We start from the raw sequence: 20,793 nt of genomic DNA on the forward strand, positions 1-20,793 counted from the left end.
AAGGCCTGGAAGAGTGCCTAACTTTTTGTTTTTCTAAGTGGAATAATGTACAATTTTATATTTGTGATCAGATTCAGCATAATCTTTCATCATAAAATGGACCTTTGCAGCAGTGAATGCATAACGGCGAAAAGCTTGCTAAAATACTGGTTTACATTTACTGCACCTAAACCTTTCAATAACGCTGCTACTTGGTATGGACTGCTTTGTACCCATGCAGTGATTGATAGAGTAACAGATCAATTTATCTCCTGCTTGACATTCAAACGGTGTCCTAACCCAGTCTTAATAAAACTATCACTAACAGACATCAAAGTGCTTTGGCTTACCTTTGAAGCATAGAGAAAAACTGACATTTCTGTTTGCCGACTGTGGCGGTGCAGAGCTGACTGCACAACACTACCTACCGGCTGAGAAAGTAGCCGACTCTCACAGAAAGTACAGCTAGAATAATAAGAGCAGCACACAGAATAGAAGTCAGCAGTAAATGCTGTCTCTCCATTATACATACGTATCGCAGCTTTCATTTATAATTAATAAATATCAAAAGGAACATTTTATTACTACAAGCCAAAAGGGCTATAGCTTTATCGTGGAAAAAGATAAGGCAAACCCAGTATTGCTCAGTGGTTTAGGGAGCTATCATTGTGTCTTCCTCTGGAAAGAATCACTTATACTCTGAAGAAGAATAAACAAAAGATGTTTGATAAAATATGGGGACGGTTTATCCAATGATTCATTTATTTAATGGTGGAAACTGAAAATGTCTAATTGTATTCTCTGCAGCTGTTTGGTCTTATGGCCATAGGGACTCTTGTTGTTACCAGTCTAAGTGCCCTTATTTTATTATATTGTATTTATAGTATGTACTGTATGTTTTTTTTAAGTAATTGTATTGTCTGATGTAGTATGTATTGTTCTGTTGTATTGTCTGTTGGAGAAAATGCAATAAATGCAGAAAAATGCAATAAATATATTGTTAAAAACAAATGTTAGTCTCTATGAGGTATCTTTTATTGCCCCAGAAGGGGTTTCATAAAACCAGTGTGAATATAGTTGAGTCTATTTCAAAGTCTCAAAACTTCATTTGGAAATACGATGATTTCTCCACCACTCTGAAAATACTCCTTGATGATATCACAAATTGTTAGCATGATGCATTGCACACCTAACAAATACATTAAGGCAAAGACACTATTTGCACAACAATAGTTAGTGTTAGAAACCCTGTGATGGTGAGAAGACTTGTCTACAACCAGTGAAGAGGATGAAAAGCGTAAGAGAATAATTTACAAAATGTAGCAAAGACCAAATGCAACATGTAATCAATCTTTAAAATGCCAGCATCTCACTTTAAAGCCATATATATACTTTTGGCATTACCACACTTCATGAACCATGGCATTGAGTTCGCTTTAGTCAATTATTTGTGTCTTCGTCGTTTCACCAAGTGTGAACAACATTTACACATATTGCACATAATCCAACCTCCTCTTCCATTCCTGTCACAGTATATTCGAATCACTTCTAAAACACTATTTAAAAAAAAAAAGAAGCACAATCCACAATCGAAGTGTCGAGTTCGTCGACTGTCTGCTGAATTTGTTTGCCCGATGTTTATTTCAGATGGACAGTGATGTTTTTCTTTTCTCAGACGATGATTCAAGGACGGATCGACGAGTACGTGACGTGACTGCTGAAAATGTTTTCAAAATGGAGAAAATAGACGAGCTGTACAAGCTCACAGCACGCTGAGCTGGTGAATAGGCTATTTTATGTTCATAAGTAAGTAGCCTTGCCGAGCCATGAGGCCCATAGGGCAGGAGCCTATCTCCTGTTTCTGTAGCGTGAGGCAGCTTGATGTACAAGTACACCCCCTGGACATGACGCTAGTATGTCGCAGGGACTTACCCCCAATCCAACCCTTGATGCTGAGTGTCAAGCAGGGAGGCACTGGGTCCCATTTTTACAGTCTTTGGTATGACCCGGCCGGGGATTGAACCCCAACCTCCCAGTTTCAGGGCGGACACTCTAACCACAAGGCCACTGAGCTGGTATTTTATGTTCATAGGGCATAAAAAAGGTGTTTCATATCAGGCAGAACTGTCACTCACTACATTCAATACATACTCCAACTTATTTCCATGGGGACAGGGGATTTGATTTCCCCTAAAAGAGTCCAATGTCATTTTAAGTAAACACTGACACAATTAAGCCATCATTCCAATACAAAACCATCTCCCCCTTTTGAACAAATGCCTTCAAAGCGGAGTGCGGTTTGGATTTCAAAGTAATTGGGTTACTTTTAATTGATTAAGACCAACCTTGATGACAGCGTCTGTCTCGTCTACAACAGTCACCAGTGTTGGTTTCCGGCATGGCGGCTTGACAACGCTGTTAGCTCTGACGAGTTCAGTACTTTCATCCGACGGAGCATTGGTCCGAACGACAACCTACCTCCTCCCTCACCTCCCCCGGGGCAGACACCTAAACCTAACCGCAACCCTCTCCCGACCCGCAGCGCACCTCGGAGCTCTGTCAGATGATAGTATGCCTCCCAGCTCTGACCACATGGCGCTGATTCAAGCTACTGTAGTCACTTCAGTTCAGCAAAGCTGAGGTGTGTCTGTCAATGAGGAGCCAGCTGACTCTCATTGACAGGCAACAGGTGTGTCTCTAGTCTCTGTGATTGAGTTCAACCTGTGCAATACATTATGGGTTTGTTTCTGCATGCTTTGCATTTTTACTACCAACTAGCCTAAGCCTACCAATTTTATTCATTTTACAGCAGTTTTTTTACTTGAATGCATTGTTCTGGTAACCGAGTGAGAAAAAGTTAAAACGCTTTGTACATGTTGTTGTCTTGGTAGTTGGTTTTACCTTTGTGTGTTCACATCATTCAGTTGATAAAACCTTTACAATAAGCTTTTTTTAAGCAATGAACCTTTACAATAAGCTTTTTTTAAGCAATGAACTCTGCTTTCATGCCACAAGACTGGAGTAGATCGTGATGAAATCCTATGTATTGAATAGAGAATCATTTTGAATAGAGAATAGTTTTGAATCTGGAAAAAAAAATCTAATCGGAATCTAAATGTGGGACACCCAAAGATAAAACAGCCCTATCAGACACTATCGTCCACATATGACATAAATTCTCCATTCATTGTCAATGGGAATGTAATGTTTGTGTAAGATGAAAATCTACACCAATAGCTGAATATAGGATGGGCTAGCGCCCCTAAAAAACCCCAGTGTCCATTATGTTTTACCCTCAATTCTGTGGGCTAGCTGTGTCTTAATGACCCCAAGGACAGCCACAGGGGTCTCCACAAGACCTCTTCCTGGCCCAAAGGACCCGCAGCTCTTCAGCAGTGTGCTGAGGGGACGACAGCATGTCTAAGTAACACTCCTTTTCACACAGCCAGCCGGGATCCTGGAAAAAGACAAAGTACAGAGCATAGGACAGTTCACTACAATGTCGTTTTTACCCTTTTACTGGATTTCCGTGGTACATCAAATGAACACATTCATGAATCAAGATACAAATATCAACTGAAATGAATAACTAGTTGAACAGAAAAAAAATGGACCACCACTGACTTGCCAGTTGCATTCTCAATTTATTCTAGTGTAATGTCTGCTGAAAAAAATCTTTACCAATACTTCATAATAATATTAAGTGTCTAGTGCTGGGACTCTGGTGCAACGCACAGGTCCTGGGCCTGGTGAGAGCAGGAGTGGACCTGGTGAGACGTAGGAGGGGCCCGGCCAGGAGTCAACCCACAGAGCCTATAGTCCTGAATGGTGCCTCCCAGTCCCGGCAGAGTAGTTCTGGAGTAGTTCCAACGGATTGTGTGGCCTTGGTCTTTCCCTAATGGGACTGATCGAGGGTAGCTACTGGGACGCAAGTCGGGACTTGGTTCGGGCGGGCCCCCATGACGATAATAAAAACATTTTGTCTCTGACCGTTCCTGTTGTTGCGTTCAATGGTCATGCAACCAATAATGCAAAAGTAATTCAATTAAATTCATACAGTATAACAATCCAAATTGGCCACACTGTTCCAAATGCGTTTTTGACGCAATCACCTATGATTACGGAAGATCGCGGTCAGAATTGGAAGTCAAACACGTGATTATTTTTCCTGGGCTTACCTGATATTTCTGTGGGCCAACAGCAGCCATCCATATGCCCATGCTCACATCTTCCCCCTGTGACAACAAAGATACCCACTTATCACTCTGCCATGTATTATATTATATGGTCAGTTTTGCTTCATCATTACCCCATTCTGGGCAGGAACCCCTGTTTGTGTTTTAAGAATTATGTTATACTTTAGCCATTGAAAAATAGCAGATCTACAAGCTACGAGCTTGTAGATTTTTGAAAAAATCGTGAAAATGTGGCGGAGATCTTTGAATATATATTCTTTCAGAACAAACGTTTTTAACTCAAATCTTTGCTTCTGGAACAACATATTTTCAGATGGGGGTCAGCGGCCAATTACATACAATTCTAGGGCTCCTTGACCTGAAATAGTTTGCGAACCACCGACATAGAAACATGGGTTTTTCAGAAAACTTTTAGAAAGACATTTGTAGAATAGTCCTCGGGTCTAAAAAAAACGGGTTATTCAACACCACGGCCAGCTTACCTGATAGGCCTTCAGGTTCTCAGCGTTGGTGGCCAGCCACTGAATCAGGTCACGGGAAACCACATACCCCGAGCCACACGCAAACGCTGGATAGGCCGGACTGGCGTACTCCAGTTCCTGCCACTTCCCAATGCGGTCCACCGCCCAGCTCTGTCTGAAACTAGTTTCAGGAGAAATGTGTCATCGCTACACAGATCTACAGACTTCTGGTACTGATCATACAACAGGAAGTTGAACGGTGCCTGGTCAGGTCCCCTGTAGCAAACGGAGATAACCCAGTGCATTACTTGCACTGTACAGTTATTTCTTCTCATATACTTATCCAGATTATGCTTGGTTCTACCATCATACTCATTACTATTTATTCTATTTATTATTCTGTATACATTACTGTACATACTGTAAAGTTTTCTGCATTTATTCTCATTTACTGCATTACTGTATCGCCTGAAAACCCACCTTTTCAGACTCCATCATGGCCCATAGCACTTACCCTAACCCCTTAGATAGCATTTCTGTTGGCTTAGATAGCATTTGACACAGACTTATAGCATGTTATGTAGACAGCACTATAATTGTATTGTATATAGTCATAGCACGCCATAGTACATATGTATAGCATAGTAGTAAATATGTATAGTTTATATGTATAGTGTATGTATAGTTTCATTATATAGATATTCCACTGTTACTTTCTTAGCTTACGCATGTTTCATGATAAATGCTTTTATGTGATGTATTCCCATGCTTTTGTTCTTGCTTAAATGTAAGTCGCTCTGGATTAAGAGCGTCTGCTAAATGCCTAAATTGTAAATTGTAAATTGCACTTCTGGCTAGACGCCACTCTTCATTTCATTGTCAAAGTATTTGTATACTATGTACAGTGACAATAAATTGAATATAATCTAATATATCAGTGGAGGGTTTCATATCGACGGCTCCCTGTAAACCTTGTTTTGACCAAAAATGCCATCTGGGACAAGGAATAGGAGATACAGGCGATTGAAGGAAACAGATAGAAGGGGTGTTTATGGTGATGACGACGATCTAAGATGGGCGACCCAGTGTTATGACAACAGCTATCAACCCGATGCTAACGTGAGTAGCATTATGACTTGATCGATCGAAAGCACTATAAAAGTGCAATTGCCATTGATCTATGGCAATGGCGCTGAGGGTTTTATTAAATAATGAGCTTTAATTGACGTAGATCTGGGCCAAGGCGTTATAAGTGTCAGCGTTAACCCAGTTACCACTGTCTTAACGGGAACTACCCATAGATCCAAAGTCCCGTTAGTCCCGTGCTTGCGGTTAGGTTTAGGTTAGGGTTAGAGATGGGGATAGTAATTTCGGAACAATGAATCTTCTGACTAATGACACGGCACCGTCTTAACTCCACCTGAGAGTGTTCAGAACTTGGGTGGCAACAAACTCAACGGAGGACAGCAAATACACAATGTCAACATATTCAGACGGATGGGTCAATGAGACACTGCATTGTACTTACTTCCCCCACCAGAAATTGCTGCGTTTGAGGCCCTTGTGGTCTATCTTCATTAATACAGAGTCCACATCGATATAACAATCATCATCCGTCTTCAGGAGAAGGTTAAAGTCAGCATTTCCCACAGCCCTGTATGAGAGGAGGAATTTGCAACCTTAATTAATACACGTTTTTTTTCTATCTCTCTATAAAATACCAGTGATAAAGAACGGTAGGGGTTTGGAGAATATATAATACACTTTTAAAGCCCCCCCCCTTCCTATGAATCGTTTTCATACTTGCTGCCTGATGAACTATGACCAAAGCATTTCTCGGGCCAAATTATTCAGGGCGACCCGACAAGTCATTTTAAATGAACGGCACATTTTCCATTTCATGTTGGATGATTTCCTGCGAGGCCCAGTTTATCGTTGAGTCACCGGGTAGATTCATTCAAGCAATATTACACGACACTAGAGGGGGTGGTTTGCATGCATTAATGACGTTAAACCACCCCCTCTCGTGTAATATTGCAATTATACAACAGTTACCCTTAAAACAAAAGAAAAAACATATTTGAAAAAACATATTTTTTTAAAGACAGATGTCACTACGACCACAAATGTCCCAATAAAATAGCTAGCCTAGCCACCGAGTTTGTTGCGCTCTGGGAGAACAGAGCAGCTGAATTCTTTGTTTTGATTAGGTGTGGAGTGGTGCCACGGCTAGAAGGCCGTTTCAACCAATCAGATTTCTTCCTCGAAACGACCTGTTGTATATAATAGCTGTTACTTGGCGGCGGTGTACCATTTATAGAACTGGAGCAGTTTGGAAGGCACGTTCCTGTAGGTGTCCACCACGTCTACGAACACAATGTCCCTGTGGCGTCGGCTCTCCTGCTGCAGAGAAGAGTCCTCCTGCGTCAGCCGTGAGGTGTGGAGCTCCAGCCTCGCTGCGCGGCCCTGGAGCAGCCCAGACAGACCTTCTCCGTCTGGGACAGACAGAGGGGACAAAGTCCTACTATTTATCACACGCAACATTACCTCAGTGAAATTGTCCGCATTTGACCCATCTCTTGGAGCAGTGAGCCGCAGCCAAGGAGCGGTGAGCTGCAGGCAAGGAGCGGTGAGCTGCAGCCAAGGAGCGGTGAGCTGCAGCCGTGCCACCCTCGGGAATCATTTGATTAATTGATTTGACCCCCCCAATCCAACCCTTTGATGCTGAGTGCCAAGCAGGGAGGCATTGGGTCTTTGGTATGACCCAGCCGGGGATCGAACCTCAACCTCCCAGTTTCAGGGCGGACACTCTAACTACAAGGCCAAAGGTCTGGTCAAAGGAGGAGGAGGTGAGACAGACAAAGTACTCACATGTTTTACTTAACCCATTTAAACCCGAGGACGATTCTAGAGTACAAATGCCTTCTAAATCCTAAATGTTGTCTGAAAAACCTATGTTTCTGTGTCAGTGGTTCTCTGGCAATCTTTTCCTAGAAGCAACAATTTGAGTTAAAAACGACGTTCGCTCTGAAGGAATATACGGTATTCAAAGATTTGCACCACATTTTCAAGGTAGTGAGAAATGGATGTATGGCATTAGAATGCAGTCATCACGAGGGGGAAGTGGTTGAAATGTGAAGAAAGCGAACATAAAAAGCTCTGATCCTAAATTGGTTTATTTTTGTGTTTGATTGAATTTTTGTACATGAACTCAAAACACACACATATATAAAAGGCACAAAAGATAATACTGCAGAAGCAGGCAGAGGGTGGGAAATAAATCCACTTGGCATGAAAGCAAGAGCTCTGAGCCAAAAGAGAAATGATCTCAGATGAAATTACAAAATGTACTTTTTTTTTTTTTAATGTTCTCTTACAGTGAATAACTTTCAGAAGGACACAAAGGACTCTTATAAAAGGTCCTATTATAATTATTATAATTCTAACTTGATTATGTTATCCATAATGATAGGGGGGGGGGGGTGAAGCAGGTATTTTGGTAGAAATACTTTGATGTAAATTGCACCACATTGAATGTCTGCAAAAATATTTTTTCTGTGTAGACATTAGACAATATTTCTTTAGTATCCTTTTTTTACTTATGTGTTTCACAGTATTGTAATCATACTATAAACGAGCGAATGTCTGTCTGTCTGTCTGTCTGTCAGAAACAAACACTTATCTCCTCATTGCCTGCACCAATCGCTCCCACTTTTCACACAGGCATTGACCATAATAATATGGAGGTCTTAACGAAGCCATTTTTCCAATAAGATTAATAATGAATTTATTAGTGAATAAAAACCTGTTTATTTGTCCGTGGTCTATCTCCGACCGAGCCACACTATTAGCACACATCTCTCCATGCCAAAATAAATCTGCACGCTCCCACAATCCAGCTAGGCTACTTTTTACCGACGCAACTGTCGTATTTACTGTACAAATATTGTTTTTACATCACCCATTTATATATGTACCACCAGGGGGGTACTGAACAACTCATCTCCCCATAAATGCAATTACTACACTACTAACATGACAATGACTGTTTGAGACTTTCAGTTCTATGTATGACTATGATGTACTGTTTTTCCATTTCCAGTGAACAAGTCTATATTAAAGCAATTCTTCCTCAAAATACAATAAATACATATATCAATAATATGATATATTACATCACATTACCCACACTGTACATTTGGGAATACCTGTGCGACAGCCCATACTTTCTGTGCTGCATGTCAAACTGGGGTCTTTCATACTTTTCAAATGGGGGTCTGTGGGCTAATAAGTGTACATTTTACAGTCCTTGCCATGAAAATATTTCCCTACCATGCATTTATACAAATATTTTCATGTTATAGTGCTGTTTCTATTCACACAAAAAAGACACAAATATATTATACAAGTTAAAATGAAGAGCAATTAAATATATTTATGGGGGGCAATAGTCCATACAACGGGTAAGGACTATGTATATTAATACAATAAACAAGCAAAAGGGCATTGCCTGACCATGGATCACACCAAAGGACCTGCAACATGACTGAGGAACACGTTCCACTTCAAATCATATTTATCCAACTGATTATTCATCTTAAAGGATAACCTCTCCAAAGCAGCCACAATACCAAGCTATCAATGGTATACTTATGATTGTACTGCAGCATTTTCTTGCAAAATAAACTACAGTAGCCTACTAATTAGCCTACTTTTGTGCCCAACCTAACTTCCCAAGACCATCTGTAAACAATTCCCCGTTCCCCCCTATCAGTAATGTGATCTATTACAACACATTACCCACACTGAACATCATTTGCTGTTCATATATTCAGAACGGGTAAGGACTAGTACTACATAAAAAACCATTTGTCCATTTCTTTAACCCATTCTGAACAGGCACCCATTTTGGTGTCAGCATCATGTTATGCTTTAGCTATTGAAAAATAGCAGATCTACAAGCTCATATCGCGCCACCGAGTGGCGCGATACGAGCTTGTAGGTCTGCTATTTTTGAAAAATCGAAGAACGACTGACATTTTTTTAAATCTGATCTCAGGTCAGAATGGGTTAATCAGACCAGTGTGTGTCCAGTGGAAACCTCGTATGAATCTGATCTCAGGTCAGAATGGGTTAAAGGTCAAAACCTGTACGCCAACCCCTTGAGAATCAGCCCACCATAACGGCATACTGTACTAAGACTAGGAAACAAAGTACAACAGTCTCTGACCTCAAACAGTCCTCAGTGAATATACATCAAATTAGAGACAAGGTTGCACCATTTAATAGAGTTAGCCCAGGGGTGGGCAACTTTGACGATGGAGAGGGCCACTACTGTATATTTCCACACTCACTCAATCTACAAGCAAAAAAGATGTCGCGCTGCGACGCGTTTTGAGCTTGTAGATCGGCTATTTTTGCTATATTCAAATTGAAATCTTGAGTAATTTGCCATTTTTGAATTGGAATTTTTATGTCATTACAAACGCCTTTAATTATACTTGTGTTGAGCATTGAGCTACTAATTTAGACTGCAAGTAATTAAAGCGGGTCATGTTTGCATGTTGTGGAATTGTAAACAGCTGAAACTAATAATATCAGCATTCTGACATTAACCTGAGGGCCACATTAAGTGAAGGTGGGGGCCGCATGGACTGACCATAGATAGTGAAGGTGAAGCCTCCAGCCAACCCAGGGAAGCCAAGGGCACTTCTGTGAGGCAATATCCCTTCTTCAATCTGTGGGTTGAAAAACAAAATCATGGCATGGGTCATCTTTTTTTTCAAATACATCCCGTATTTCAATGATTCCCTTTGTATGTTCAAACTCCACAACGCTCACCGATGCCATCTTGAGAAGCCCTCCTCCGTCATTGAGCTGCACACAGGAGGAGTTGACCGTGGTCAGTCCAGCAGTGTCCAAACTCTCCCAGACCAGCGTCCCTTCAAAGCCCTGGAAAGGAGAGAGGTTAGGCCTCACTCACACCTTCGCAACAGACTGATGTATGCTTGTTGTATACAAAGGGTGTGATACATCTTGCCCCAATGCATTTCCAATGGGAGTCACATGGTTTGACACAACATTTGTGTTGTATGAGGGGGAGGGGGGCAGTCGAAACACAGCCGAAAGCCATACAACAGCTTGTAGTCCAAAATGTTGTATCAAACCATGTGACTTCCATTGGAAATGCATTGGGGCGGCCATGACACGTCACTTACATCTTGCTTACATCTAGCATGCATCAATGTTGTATGCTAGATCGAAAGGTGTGAGTGAGGCCTTAGTGTGTCACGCAATCACGCCCAACTTTGTGCCGTGACCAACACCAAACCACAACAAGTCTAAAAGAAATCATGCCAATGCCATAATCATTTTTTCCTGATTATTATTTAAAAAAAAATCAGACTGCTTTCCAACTGTCCTGGGGATTGTGGGTGGGGGGGGGGGGGGGGGGGGGGATGCGACCATAGACTTGTGACTTAATGACGTTTATGCTTGCCCCTGGGCTTCTGTAAAAAAAAAAGAAAAAAAAAGAATAACCTGAATGTGGAGAACTGACCTTGGGTAAAATGAACTGCTCCACTGGCTTGTACCACACCCCGTTCACAATGGCCTCCGTGCTGGCGCCACTAAAGCGGGCAGTCACCACAGCCTCCTGCAACACAGCAGAGTATCTGATGTCACATTAGGTGATGTGACATGAGGGCATACTGCATCTCTCAGAGCCTTTACTCATACACACCTGAGGTGTTGAAACAAGGCACACACACACACACACACACACACACACACTTTTATTTTCTCAATTTCTCTTGTTAAATCCTACAGTGCACTGTAACCCTCTGGGCTGCATCCAATCACTTTGGTGAGAGTCATTTCACCACAAAGCAATTTGTCTTTTGAAATAACAACAGTCCGAACAGGGTATTGTCTCTTAATAGGATATAAAGCACAATAACGACTAAAGTAAACAGAACAAAGCATTGTGGCCCATTCCCACCGGAAAGTCCCTCGGAAATGAACAGCAGCAATATTATAGTCACCTCTTGGTCCAATTGGTGCAGCTTCACCGTCACATTCCCCCGGAGCTCGTGACCGCTGCAGAACACTCCCAGCCTGGTGATCACCACCGGATGGAGGACCTTGAAGTCCAGCGCCAGGGCGGACACCTCAGCGGGGGTCAGCGACGTCGGGTCGGTCACACTCACCACTTCTATCTCCGTCCTCGGCTCGGCCACTGACCGGAGAGAGAGAGAGAGAAGTCTGGGAGTCAGTCAGCGCTGGAGGTTTACTGAACAACAATGTTATCCCAAACATGGCGACAGCTTAAGCCTTAAGGCCTATTCATAGTCTGGATTTTCGGTGGTGAGGTGACCACCGCTCCGGTGGTGAGCTGACCACCGGAGCTGAAATAACGTTGAGCGGTGGCGAGTAAAAACAGAGAGAAGGGCTGGAGCGTTGGCGGTGGTTTGCTCTTCAGTGACGTCATGTTGTAGTTCGGTGGTCACCTAACCACCGAAAATCCAGACTATGTATGAACAACAATGTTATCCCAAACATGGCGACAGCTTATGCTGTCTGAGAGAAGAAATGATTAGGTGATGAAAGACAAAAAAGCCTGCATGCTTTTTTTCTATTCTTTGCATGCTCTATTAAAGTTACATCATCAGCAATTTGAGAAGTCAGTTCTTGGGGATGCAGAGTCTTCAAAGCCAGCCTCCATTTGTCAGTGCGGTTTCTTCACTTTCTTTAATTACAAAAGAGCCGTTTTATTACCCAGGAGATCAATGGAAAGTACAAGGCTGTTAAAAGTGGAGCTTTCCGCACACAAGATCCTTTCTACTGTTCACTCCAAAACAAAAACACAATTACAGAAAGAGATGGAGAGAGAATAACAGAGACAGAAAGTGGGTAATCAAATGTTTCTTTCAGTACATCCATTGATAATAATTGAGATGCTTTTACTTGAGATGCTTTTACTTTTAAGTGCCGCGTTTCCTTTTTGCTTACAAAGTAAGAAATTGAAAACTCTAAGTGCTTTTCTTGGCATAGAGGCCATTTTGATTATGCCAATTCATTCAATAACAGACAAATGACACCATTACAAACATGGGCTTTATTCAGTTCTACACTCACTAGGCGTGACCATATATGGAGGCGTGATGTCACGACTAGGTGTGACCATATATGGAGGCGTGACCGACCAACTAACCGACTGACTGAAAATGCATGGTCGCAATAACATCTCACACTAAAGCTGCTCCCTAAATTCCTGTCCACCTCTGAGACACATCATGGCATCTGTTAACAGTGCAGTACAGAGAAAGTTCTTGGGGGGAAAAATAACAGTAAAGTAACTCCAAATTCAACTAAAAACGCCCATTTGGACGAACAATGATTTGCTTTACATGAAGGCAGCATAATTATTGTCCAACCCGTCCCAAAGGGTAAAATACACATGGTTTTGCAACGGATAAGCTGTTCATATACACGGAAGAGAATATCAGGGCAAGTTAAAGTTAATTGTCCACATAAACTGCATGTGTTTTAATTATGAAAAATATGTTTATATCAGAAATGACTGGAAACACAAATCAAGGCGTTATTAGCAGCACAGTGAGTCAGTGGGAGAAAAATGTGTTGCTGTGGCCTTGGGTATCAATGGGAAGCGAGCGGTGTCCTTGAGAGGTGGGCGAGCGTGAATAAGACTTCTGAACCTACGTTATTTTCATTCTCTTGTTATAGACTACCGGTGTGCTCTCCGCAGTATTGATGTATGCCCACCCAGGCATAGATTCCATAGGCGGCAGCTCTCTCTAAATGCCATTACATTTGCAGTGAACACATGCAGGTCTATCTTGTTGAACACTTTCTTTAAAGGCTCAATGTGCAGTGGTTCTCAAAGTGGGGTCTGGGGACCCACAGGGGTCCTTGAGGCGTTTCCATGGGGTCCCCCCAGCAGAATTAGACAATATACTGTAGCATCAAAATCTGTTTAGTGACTTTTAACCCTATATACACTGTACATCACACGTTTTAATTAAAATTGCTAAAAATATCTAATAAGAAATCTAATAAGAAAAATCAGTGAGTTGTGCCATTTATCATGAGGATTATGTATGATGATAAGAATGCGATCATACATCAATCAGCCAATCAAATCATCACATTCCGTGCTACAAAACACATGTAATGTGCTTAAAACGGACAGACAGACATACACACGAAGCTGTGCATAGGGAGTGGCTGCACCGGGAAAAAAAAATCAACACAAATCTTGTATAGCAAAAAACATATATTTTCAGACGGGAGTCCAACACACAGCCAAACATACAGTAATTTGGCTGTCCTCGACATGAAAAGCTCTGAGAACCACTGCAATAAATATGTGTCATACAGTGTCAATAATTATGTTTTCAGCTCGAAGAGCAGTGCTTGTTACTCGTTGACAGCTGCTGAGTGACGCAGTAGAAATCAAGCCGTACCTGGTTGCGTAAGGTTGAGGAGGGTGCAGGAGTAGGGGTCCAGTCGGTCCTCCTCTGGAATGGGGCATCCATGCTCACCCACAATGAACTTCACCCCCACCCTGGACAGAAGCGGTAAACAATTCCATTCACGTCTGTGCTTTTTTTTTTGGCGAGCTTAGGTCATTTAGGCCTGACCTCGAAATTTAAAAAAAAATCTTCTAAATCCTCTGTTATCTGAAATAAATATTTTCACGATTTTTCAAAAATAGCAGACCTACAAGCTCGTAGCGTGACACTCGGTGGCGCGCTATGAGCTTGTAGATCTGCTATTTTTCAATAGCTAAATTATAACATAATGTTTAAAACACCAAAAGGGGTTCACGCCCAAAATGGGTTAGGTCACATTACAAGATGCTAATTTCCAAAAAGCTTGTTCGTCCGTCCGTCCGCATACACCCCGTTACTATGGTTACTTAAGGGAGGTTTCTTAAACGCCATATCTGTGCTCACATCAGTTGGGTGGTGGGGAGGTAACGTAAAGGGGCGAAAAATATATAAATACAAAAAGAACAATAGTGGCAGCTCACTAGTCTGCTAAAGATAACAGTACTCGAGGGGCAGCCAATTTAATTGGGGATGCACCCATGTATAGGCCACATATCATTGCCGTTATCGGTATGAAACAGATATTGTCCGATGGCAGTAGCCGATATTTATCTGTCGTTGATAAGCATACATTTTGCGTTGGCTATGCATTTTGTTTCCCTGGCACAAAAGGGGGAAATAAAAACTAAAACTAAATAGAATTTCCATATTGATGCAAACCTACATTTAAATTATTGGTGCCAAGTAAAGTATAATAAAGTAAAGGCTTTATTTAGTCAATAATATGTCTATTAGTTTTGCTCTGAGGAAGAGGTAGTGCAGTTACTGCAGTACTAGGCTATAACCTGAGTTGGAAGTGAGGGTGGTTCTGGAGATATCCCAGCCAGGTCTCTGGTATCACTAACCTGTGTTGGAAGTGAGGGTGGTTCTGGAGATATCCCAGCCAGGTCTCTGGTATCACTAACCTGTGTTTGAAGTGAGGGTGGTTCTGGAGATATCCCAGCCAGGTCTCTGGTATCACTAACCTGTGTTGGAAGTGAGGGTGGTTCTGGAGATATCCCAGCCAGGCCTCTGGTATCACTAACCTGTGTTGGAAGTGAGGGTGGTTCTGGAGATATCCCAGCCAGGTCTCTGGTATCACTAACCTGTGTTTGAAGTGAGGGTGGTTCTGGAGATATCCCAGCCAGGCCTCTGGTATCACTAACCTGTGTTTGAAGTGAGGGTGGTTCTGGAGATATCCCAGCCAGGTCTCTGGTATCACTAACCTGTGTTGGAAGTGAGGGTGGTTCTGGAGATATCCCAGCCAGGTCTCTGGTATCACTAACCTGTGTTGGAAGTGAGGGTGGTTCTGGAGATATCCCAGCCAGGTCTCTCGTATCACCTGTCGGAGGTCATGGTGGTGTCGGGCTGACAGGACTCCCACCAAAACATCATAGTTATCTGAAATGGGGGAAGACAAAAAAAACAAAACATGCACAACACGAAAGATTCCAAAACACAGGATGAGATGTAAATATCCGTACTAGTGCAACTAAGTTCTCAAGCAGACATGCTACCTGTATTAAAGGAGAATTCCATGCTAGAATGCTTTCTTATCTTTCTTACCTTTCTTTGTAGTTGTTACGTCCCCACCAAAGAGGTCCAGGTGTTTTTTTTGTGCAAAAACTCCTTATTGGCTATTTTCCCTACCATAAGCCCTCAATGAATTGCATTGCATTGAATGGGAATTGAATGGGGCTATGGGGTGTTATGCTAGTTCACTTATTTCCATCGAAAGAAGTAGTAAAGTGTGCCGCTTGGGATATTATTTACATTATGAAGAGAGGATATATACAAAGAAATTATAATTTTGAGCGATGGAAATAAGCGAATTAGCACAACACCCCATAGCCCCATTCAATTAAATGCAATTCATTTAGGGCTTATGGTAGGGGAAATAGCCAATAAGGAGCTTTTGCACAAAATAACACCTGGACCTCTTTGGTGGGAACGTAACAACTACAAAGAAAGGTAAGAAAGCCTTTTAGTATGGAATTCTCCTTTAACGTGTCACAAGAAAGTAATGCATTTGATTAGGGTATGTTGTCAGTGTCATATATTGGCTTGGGATTCTCTCTTGCTATTTGGTTGGAAGAAGCTAAAGCTATATTCCCAGCAACGCCCAGCATTAAAGAACTGTTGAAAGAACAGCATTTATTATATTACAGTATTACTTGATTGTGTGGAAGGCTAGCCTTGGACCAAGACTATATCACAGATGTATTTGATCTTTTTAGACATTTGCATATATCTTATGATACAAAAATAAAAGTCAGACAAAAATAATAATAATAATACATTGATAGTCATCATAGTCTTGATCAGAGGGTAGAAGGCTACATTGCATTGCATTTACTGTTCACAACTCAACAACTCCAGATCCACATTTGAAAACGTATGAAAAGCAACGTCAACTCCTTGGAATGCATTAGCTCTGGTCCATAGCCCTAATAATGCTTTTATGAGGCAGAATCATAGAAGCATTAGGGCTATGGACCAGAGCTAGGAATGCATGTGAAAAGTTGCGAGGGTGGTGGTGGTGGTGGTGATGATAAAATAAAGCCAACAAAACACACTACACTACAACTACACTGTACAGTAGTCGTGTAGTGGTACAGTACCAGAATTCTTGTTCTCCGGCGAGGTGTTGGTGCTGCTGGTGGTTCGGTATGTCAACCACAATAAGTGCCCCAGGACGGCGACAGCACACGGCAGGAGAATGAACACTACTAGGCTACGCATGGATCACGGACTCCTTCGCGCACATCGATCGACCCAGCCTTCAACAGCTTGACATTGGATTCCCTTCCCGGCTCGCACGGTCCTTCTCCTGGGCGGAACGAGAGGCAGTGTGGTGGTGGTGGTGGTGTCACTGTGCGTGCAACACATTTCTGCTCTGTGTCTTTTCTCTCTGTTCTCAACGACACTGTCTCACGTCTGCCTCTAGTGCTGGAAGCCGATTTGGGCCAATGGGAACGGAGGAGCAGCTTTGGTCGCTATGAACTCTGGGATATGCAGTACCATTTCAATAGGCCAACCCAGATCCTTAGAAATAGACAGGCTCTGGGCCAACCAAAAGTCTCTCTCTCTCTCTCTTTCTCTCTCTCTCTCTCAGTCTACAGAGAGACAGTACAGTTGAGTTGAGTACAGTACAGTACACATGGCGCGCACGCGCGCGCGCGCGCACACACACACACACACACACACACACACACACACACACACACACACACACACACACACGCACACGCACACACAAGCACAGCTAGTGTTCAATTATAACGGTAGAAAATAAATAATAAGCGTCCTATAATCTTTGTCTATGACAAACTTTGGAATGTAATGGGCATATCCGATTATATTTGTAGTATAGGCCTATATTACATTAGATTTTTGGTTATCTTTGATATTGTAAAAGATAAAAGTATAAAGGTGCCATTGATCTCTACTATTGATGGGAGTAGAAACTCATTGATGCTGACATGTTGTGTTATGAGGCCTAATGGTCATTGGTCAGTGTTGCAACTTGCAATTGAATTAATGCAACTAATTAAGTGAGCAAATTAAGTTAGGCTTTTATAATTACCAGGTGCTACGCCGTGCAGATTTCTGCAATGGGTGTCATCACTTACCTGATGTTTTCTGAGGCTGATTTGAAAACTGTCAAGTGGCATTTCTTCCTCATCATATCAGCCTATAGTGGGAATAGGCATGCACGGCTTGGGAAGCCGTGGATATGCACGGCTTGGGATAGCCTATCCGTGGATGCACGGCTTGGGATATCCGTGGATATGCCCCTGAGGATGCTCCATGAGGATTCTAAAAACGACTTATAAATCCTAAAGCCTTTGTTTATACTTCACTGTGCAACGGTCCTATGCTGGAAAATAGCAGATAGGCCTATGCAAACTCACAGCACATCTCATTCAAGACACTGAACTTGCAGATCTGCCATTTTTGCCATCCAAATGCATTATATGGTTAAATGGGCCCTAAGAGGTGCAGAAATTAACTAGAAAAAGTGGCTTGGGGCTAAAAAAGTGGCTTGGGGTATACCGTATACGTGGATATGCACGGCTTTTCTTTCATGTGGATTCCAAGGGATTTGATTTCCCAAAAGTTGCGTAACTGATCTGACAGTGCCTGTTCCTCTCCGACGCTGCATGATGTGCATCACTTCAATGTCCACAACTTCAGTTATGATATTTAGCGTGGTGACTTCTCCTTGCACCAGCCATCCAAATACACTTTCCAGTGCAACTATAGTCCTTCATTCAGTCTCTCCATTTTTCCTGTAACCAGTAACCTGCATTTTCCAATATTGGTCTCCGCCAATTAGGACTCCTAATTCCACTGCCCTATCCCTATGATGAGTACATCCGCTATGGGCATTCCTTTTGCTCCCCCCCCCCCCCATATATATAGGCACCTATATGAACATATTGTGCACTGTAGGCCTATATGTGACTGCAGTTTATCCAGACATAATATATATCAATCGAGAGTAGGCCTAAAAGTAGGGTGACCATGCATGTCCCTCTTTGCGTGGGACAGTCCCTCATTTCCAAGACTTTTCAGGCGTCCCACAAATTGAGACCCAGTCCCACATTGTGACTGATGACAGGGTTGCCCTAACAGTTAGTCCCCTAATAGTTGGCCTTCTGTTGTAAAGCTCTCTCATTGTCTCTTCCTGCAAGATGTGTTTTTTATTAAGCCTGTTAAAATAGCATAAAAATAAAGCATGATTTTAAAACAAAATATGAGACACCAGAGGAGTTTATAAGAGTAACATTCCCTCTTGTAAAAAGGAAAACTGAGGAGAAAAGCTGGAGGGTTGGCAGGTATGGTTTAACCACAAGAGGTCTCCACTGTACTGTTTGATGGATGGTTAACATGGTGTGTGTATGAGAGTGTGGGAGAGAGAGAGAGAGAGAGAGAGAGAGAGAGATGATGGTGCAATGTTACAGAAATAGACGCAACACGTTTTGGGTTGCTGTTTCCTTTAATTTGTTTGATCCATCAAAGGGTTGACAAAACCTGCTTTTGAAATCCCCCCCCCCTCCAAAAAAATAAAACATTCATCAATACAGCTGCACAGGTCAACATATCTGGACCCCAATGAGAATTGTGTGCAGGATAGCACCCAGGAGACTACAAAGAGGCAATATTTTCATATCATAATACTTCTCTCAGTTATAGATAGAAATAAATCCATGCAATTTTCATCTCTAGCCATACATGAACTTCTTCATATTTCTTGTTTGAGATTTGGCACCATCTTCGAGATGAGGTCAGTGGGTCCCGAGGTCAGTCTCAGGTTGTTGTATTTGTTTTCTTCTTTATTTTATTATATATATATTTTTTAAGACAGGAAATAAAGACACATTATTATTATTGACCTGAAAACAGGTTGAGCAGAATCCAATTTCTTGTCTCGGTGTCACTGTCACGGTAGGAAAGGAGCATTATTCCTAAATGAGATGGCTATTCAAGTACCAGGAGATGTTTCTTCTTAAAGATGGAGTGTCACAATTTTTGTATTTTTCCAGTTTTTCAGGTGTCTATGAGGTGACAGTACTTCATCAGACACCCTGGAGTCGTTTTGATGTGCAATGGTGTATTAACTTTGTATTTGGGGTTTCTTCCTGGAGGCTGAACCCTTGACAGTCAAACGGGCCAATGAAATAAACAGTAATATAGTGACATCACACTACCAGCCCCTCCCCTAACCCCTCCCCCTTTATCATACAACTACAGCTGTGGGTGCAGCTTAAGTTCAGGTGGATCACCACCCATCACCACCCACCAGGCAAACCAGGCATACTTAATGAACTGGTGGGCGTGCCCACATAAAAACAACATTTTAACAAATACTGTACACTTTTTTGAAAAAATTATACCTCCTTCCTATAACAATAATACCTGATGATCATGTTTTAGGGTGGGGGAAAAAAAATCGCGGCACTCCATCTTTAACTGTTACAGAAATCAAAAATTGTTCCAATGATGCAGAAAACCTGAACCACAGAAGGGATCATAACATGTAAACCGACCCTTGTTTCATTGTTTTAAAAAAAGACTCCAAGATAGTATCAATAATTGCATGATTTATAAATGGGTTTTTTCTTCTTCTTCCTAAGTATCATACAAGCTTAAGTAGCACTACACGTCATGTACGTAGTAGTCAGTGCTGTGCAACGAATATTCCATAATACTGCTGATAATAATTATATTATTTATGATCATAACAATTCATTGTAAAAATTAGCAAATGCTAGTATTTAACTACGATTTTAAAGGAAATATTTGAGTGTGCTTTTCTCTGTTCTTTTTTCTAGTTTTTTTCTCTCTTTTCAAAACAAACAAAAAGGCTGCGGGATACCAGTGTAAATAATACACTGTTCTCACAGGAGTTGGCACTGTAACTTACTGTACATACTGTACGTACTGTACATGTAACGTACTGTACACTCTAACGCTTCATTTACATACTGTCCTTTGAAGGTGTCGAGCGTCAAAAATAGTCGATCTACAAGCTCTCAGAGC

At 41.9% G+C, this 20,793-nt stretch overlaps 1 protein-coding gene across 1 annotated transcript; it reads right to left on the reverse strand.

Annotated features, from left to right (window-relative positions):
- Window positions 1-3,018: 3,018 nt before the first annotated feature.
- On the reverse strand, window positions 3,019-17,138 carry b3galnt2 (beta-1,3-N-acetylgalactosaminyltransferase 2). The gene is made up of 12 exons (XM_083774562.1): window positions 16,869-17,138; window positions 15,534-15,648; window positions 14,122-14,222; window positions 11,680-11,873; window positions 11,196-11,291; window positions 10,478-10,588; window positions 10,296-10,374; window positions 6,948-7,131; window positions 6,165-6,290; window positions 4,658-4,817; window positions 4,158-4,214; window positions 3,019-3,436 (listed from the first exon to the last, which is right to left on the reverse strand). The coding sequence occupies exons 1-12, from the start codon at window positions 16,987-16,989 to the stop codon at window positions 3,299-3,301; spliced, it is 1,482 nt and encodes a 493-aa protein (XP_083630688.1). The 5' UTR covers window positions 16,990-17,138; the 3' UTR covers window positions 3,019-3,298.
- Between the last annotated feature and the right edge of the window lie 3,655 nt (window positions 17,139-20,793).

The sequence above is a fragment of the Protomyctophum parallelum genome (genome assembly GCF_964188405.1).
Source record: "Protomyctophum parallelum genome assembly, chromosome: 10".
Lineage (NCBI taxonomy): Eukaryota > Metazoa > Chordata > Actinopteri > Myctophiformes > Myctophidae > Protomyctophum > Protomyctophum parallelum.

Coding starts and splice junctions, on each gene's coding strand:
- b3galnt2 (XM_083774562.1), bottom strand. CDS start 16,989: ATGCGTAGCCTAGTAGTGTTCATTCTCCTGCCGTGTGCTGTCGCCGTC. Junction 11,874..14,121: donor CCTCAACCTTACGCAACCAG/GTACGGCTTGAT, acceptor CTCTCCGGTCAG/TGGCCGAGCCGAGGACGGAG. Junction 10,589..11,195: donor AGCAGTTCATTTTACCCAAG/GTCAGTTCTCCA, acceptor TCTCCTTTCCAG/GGCTTTGAAGGGACGCTGGT.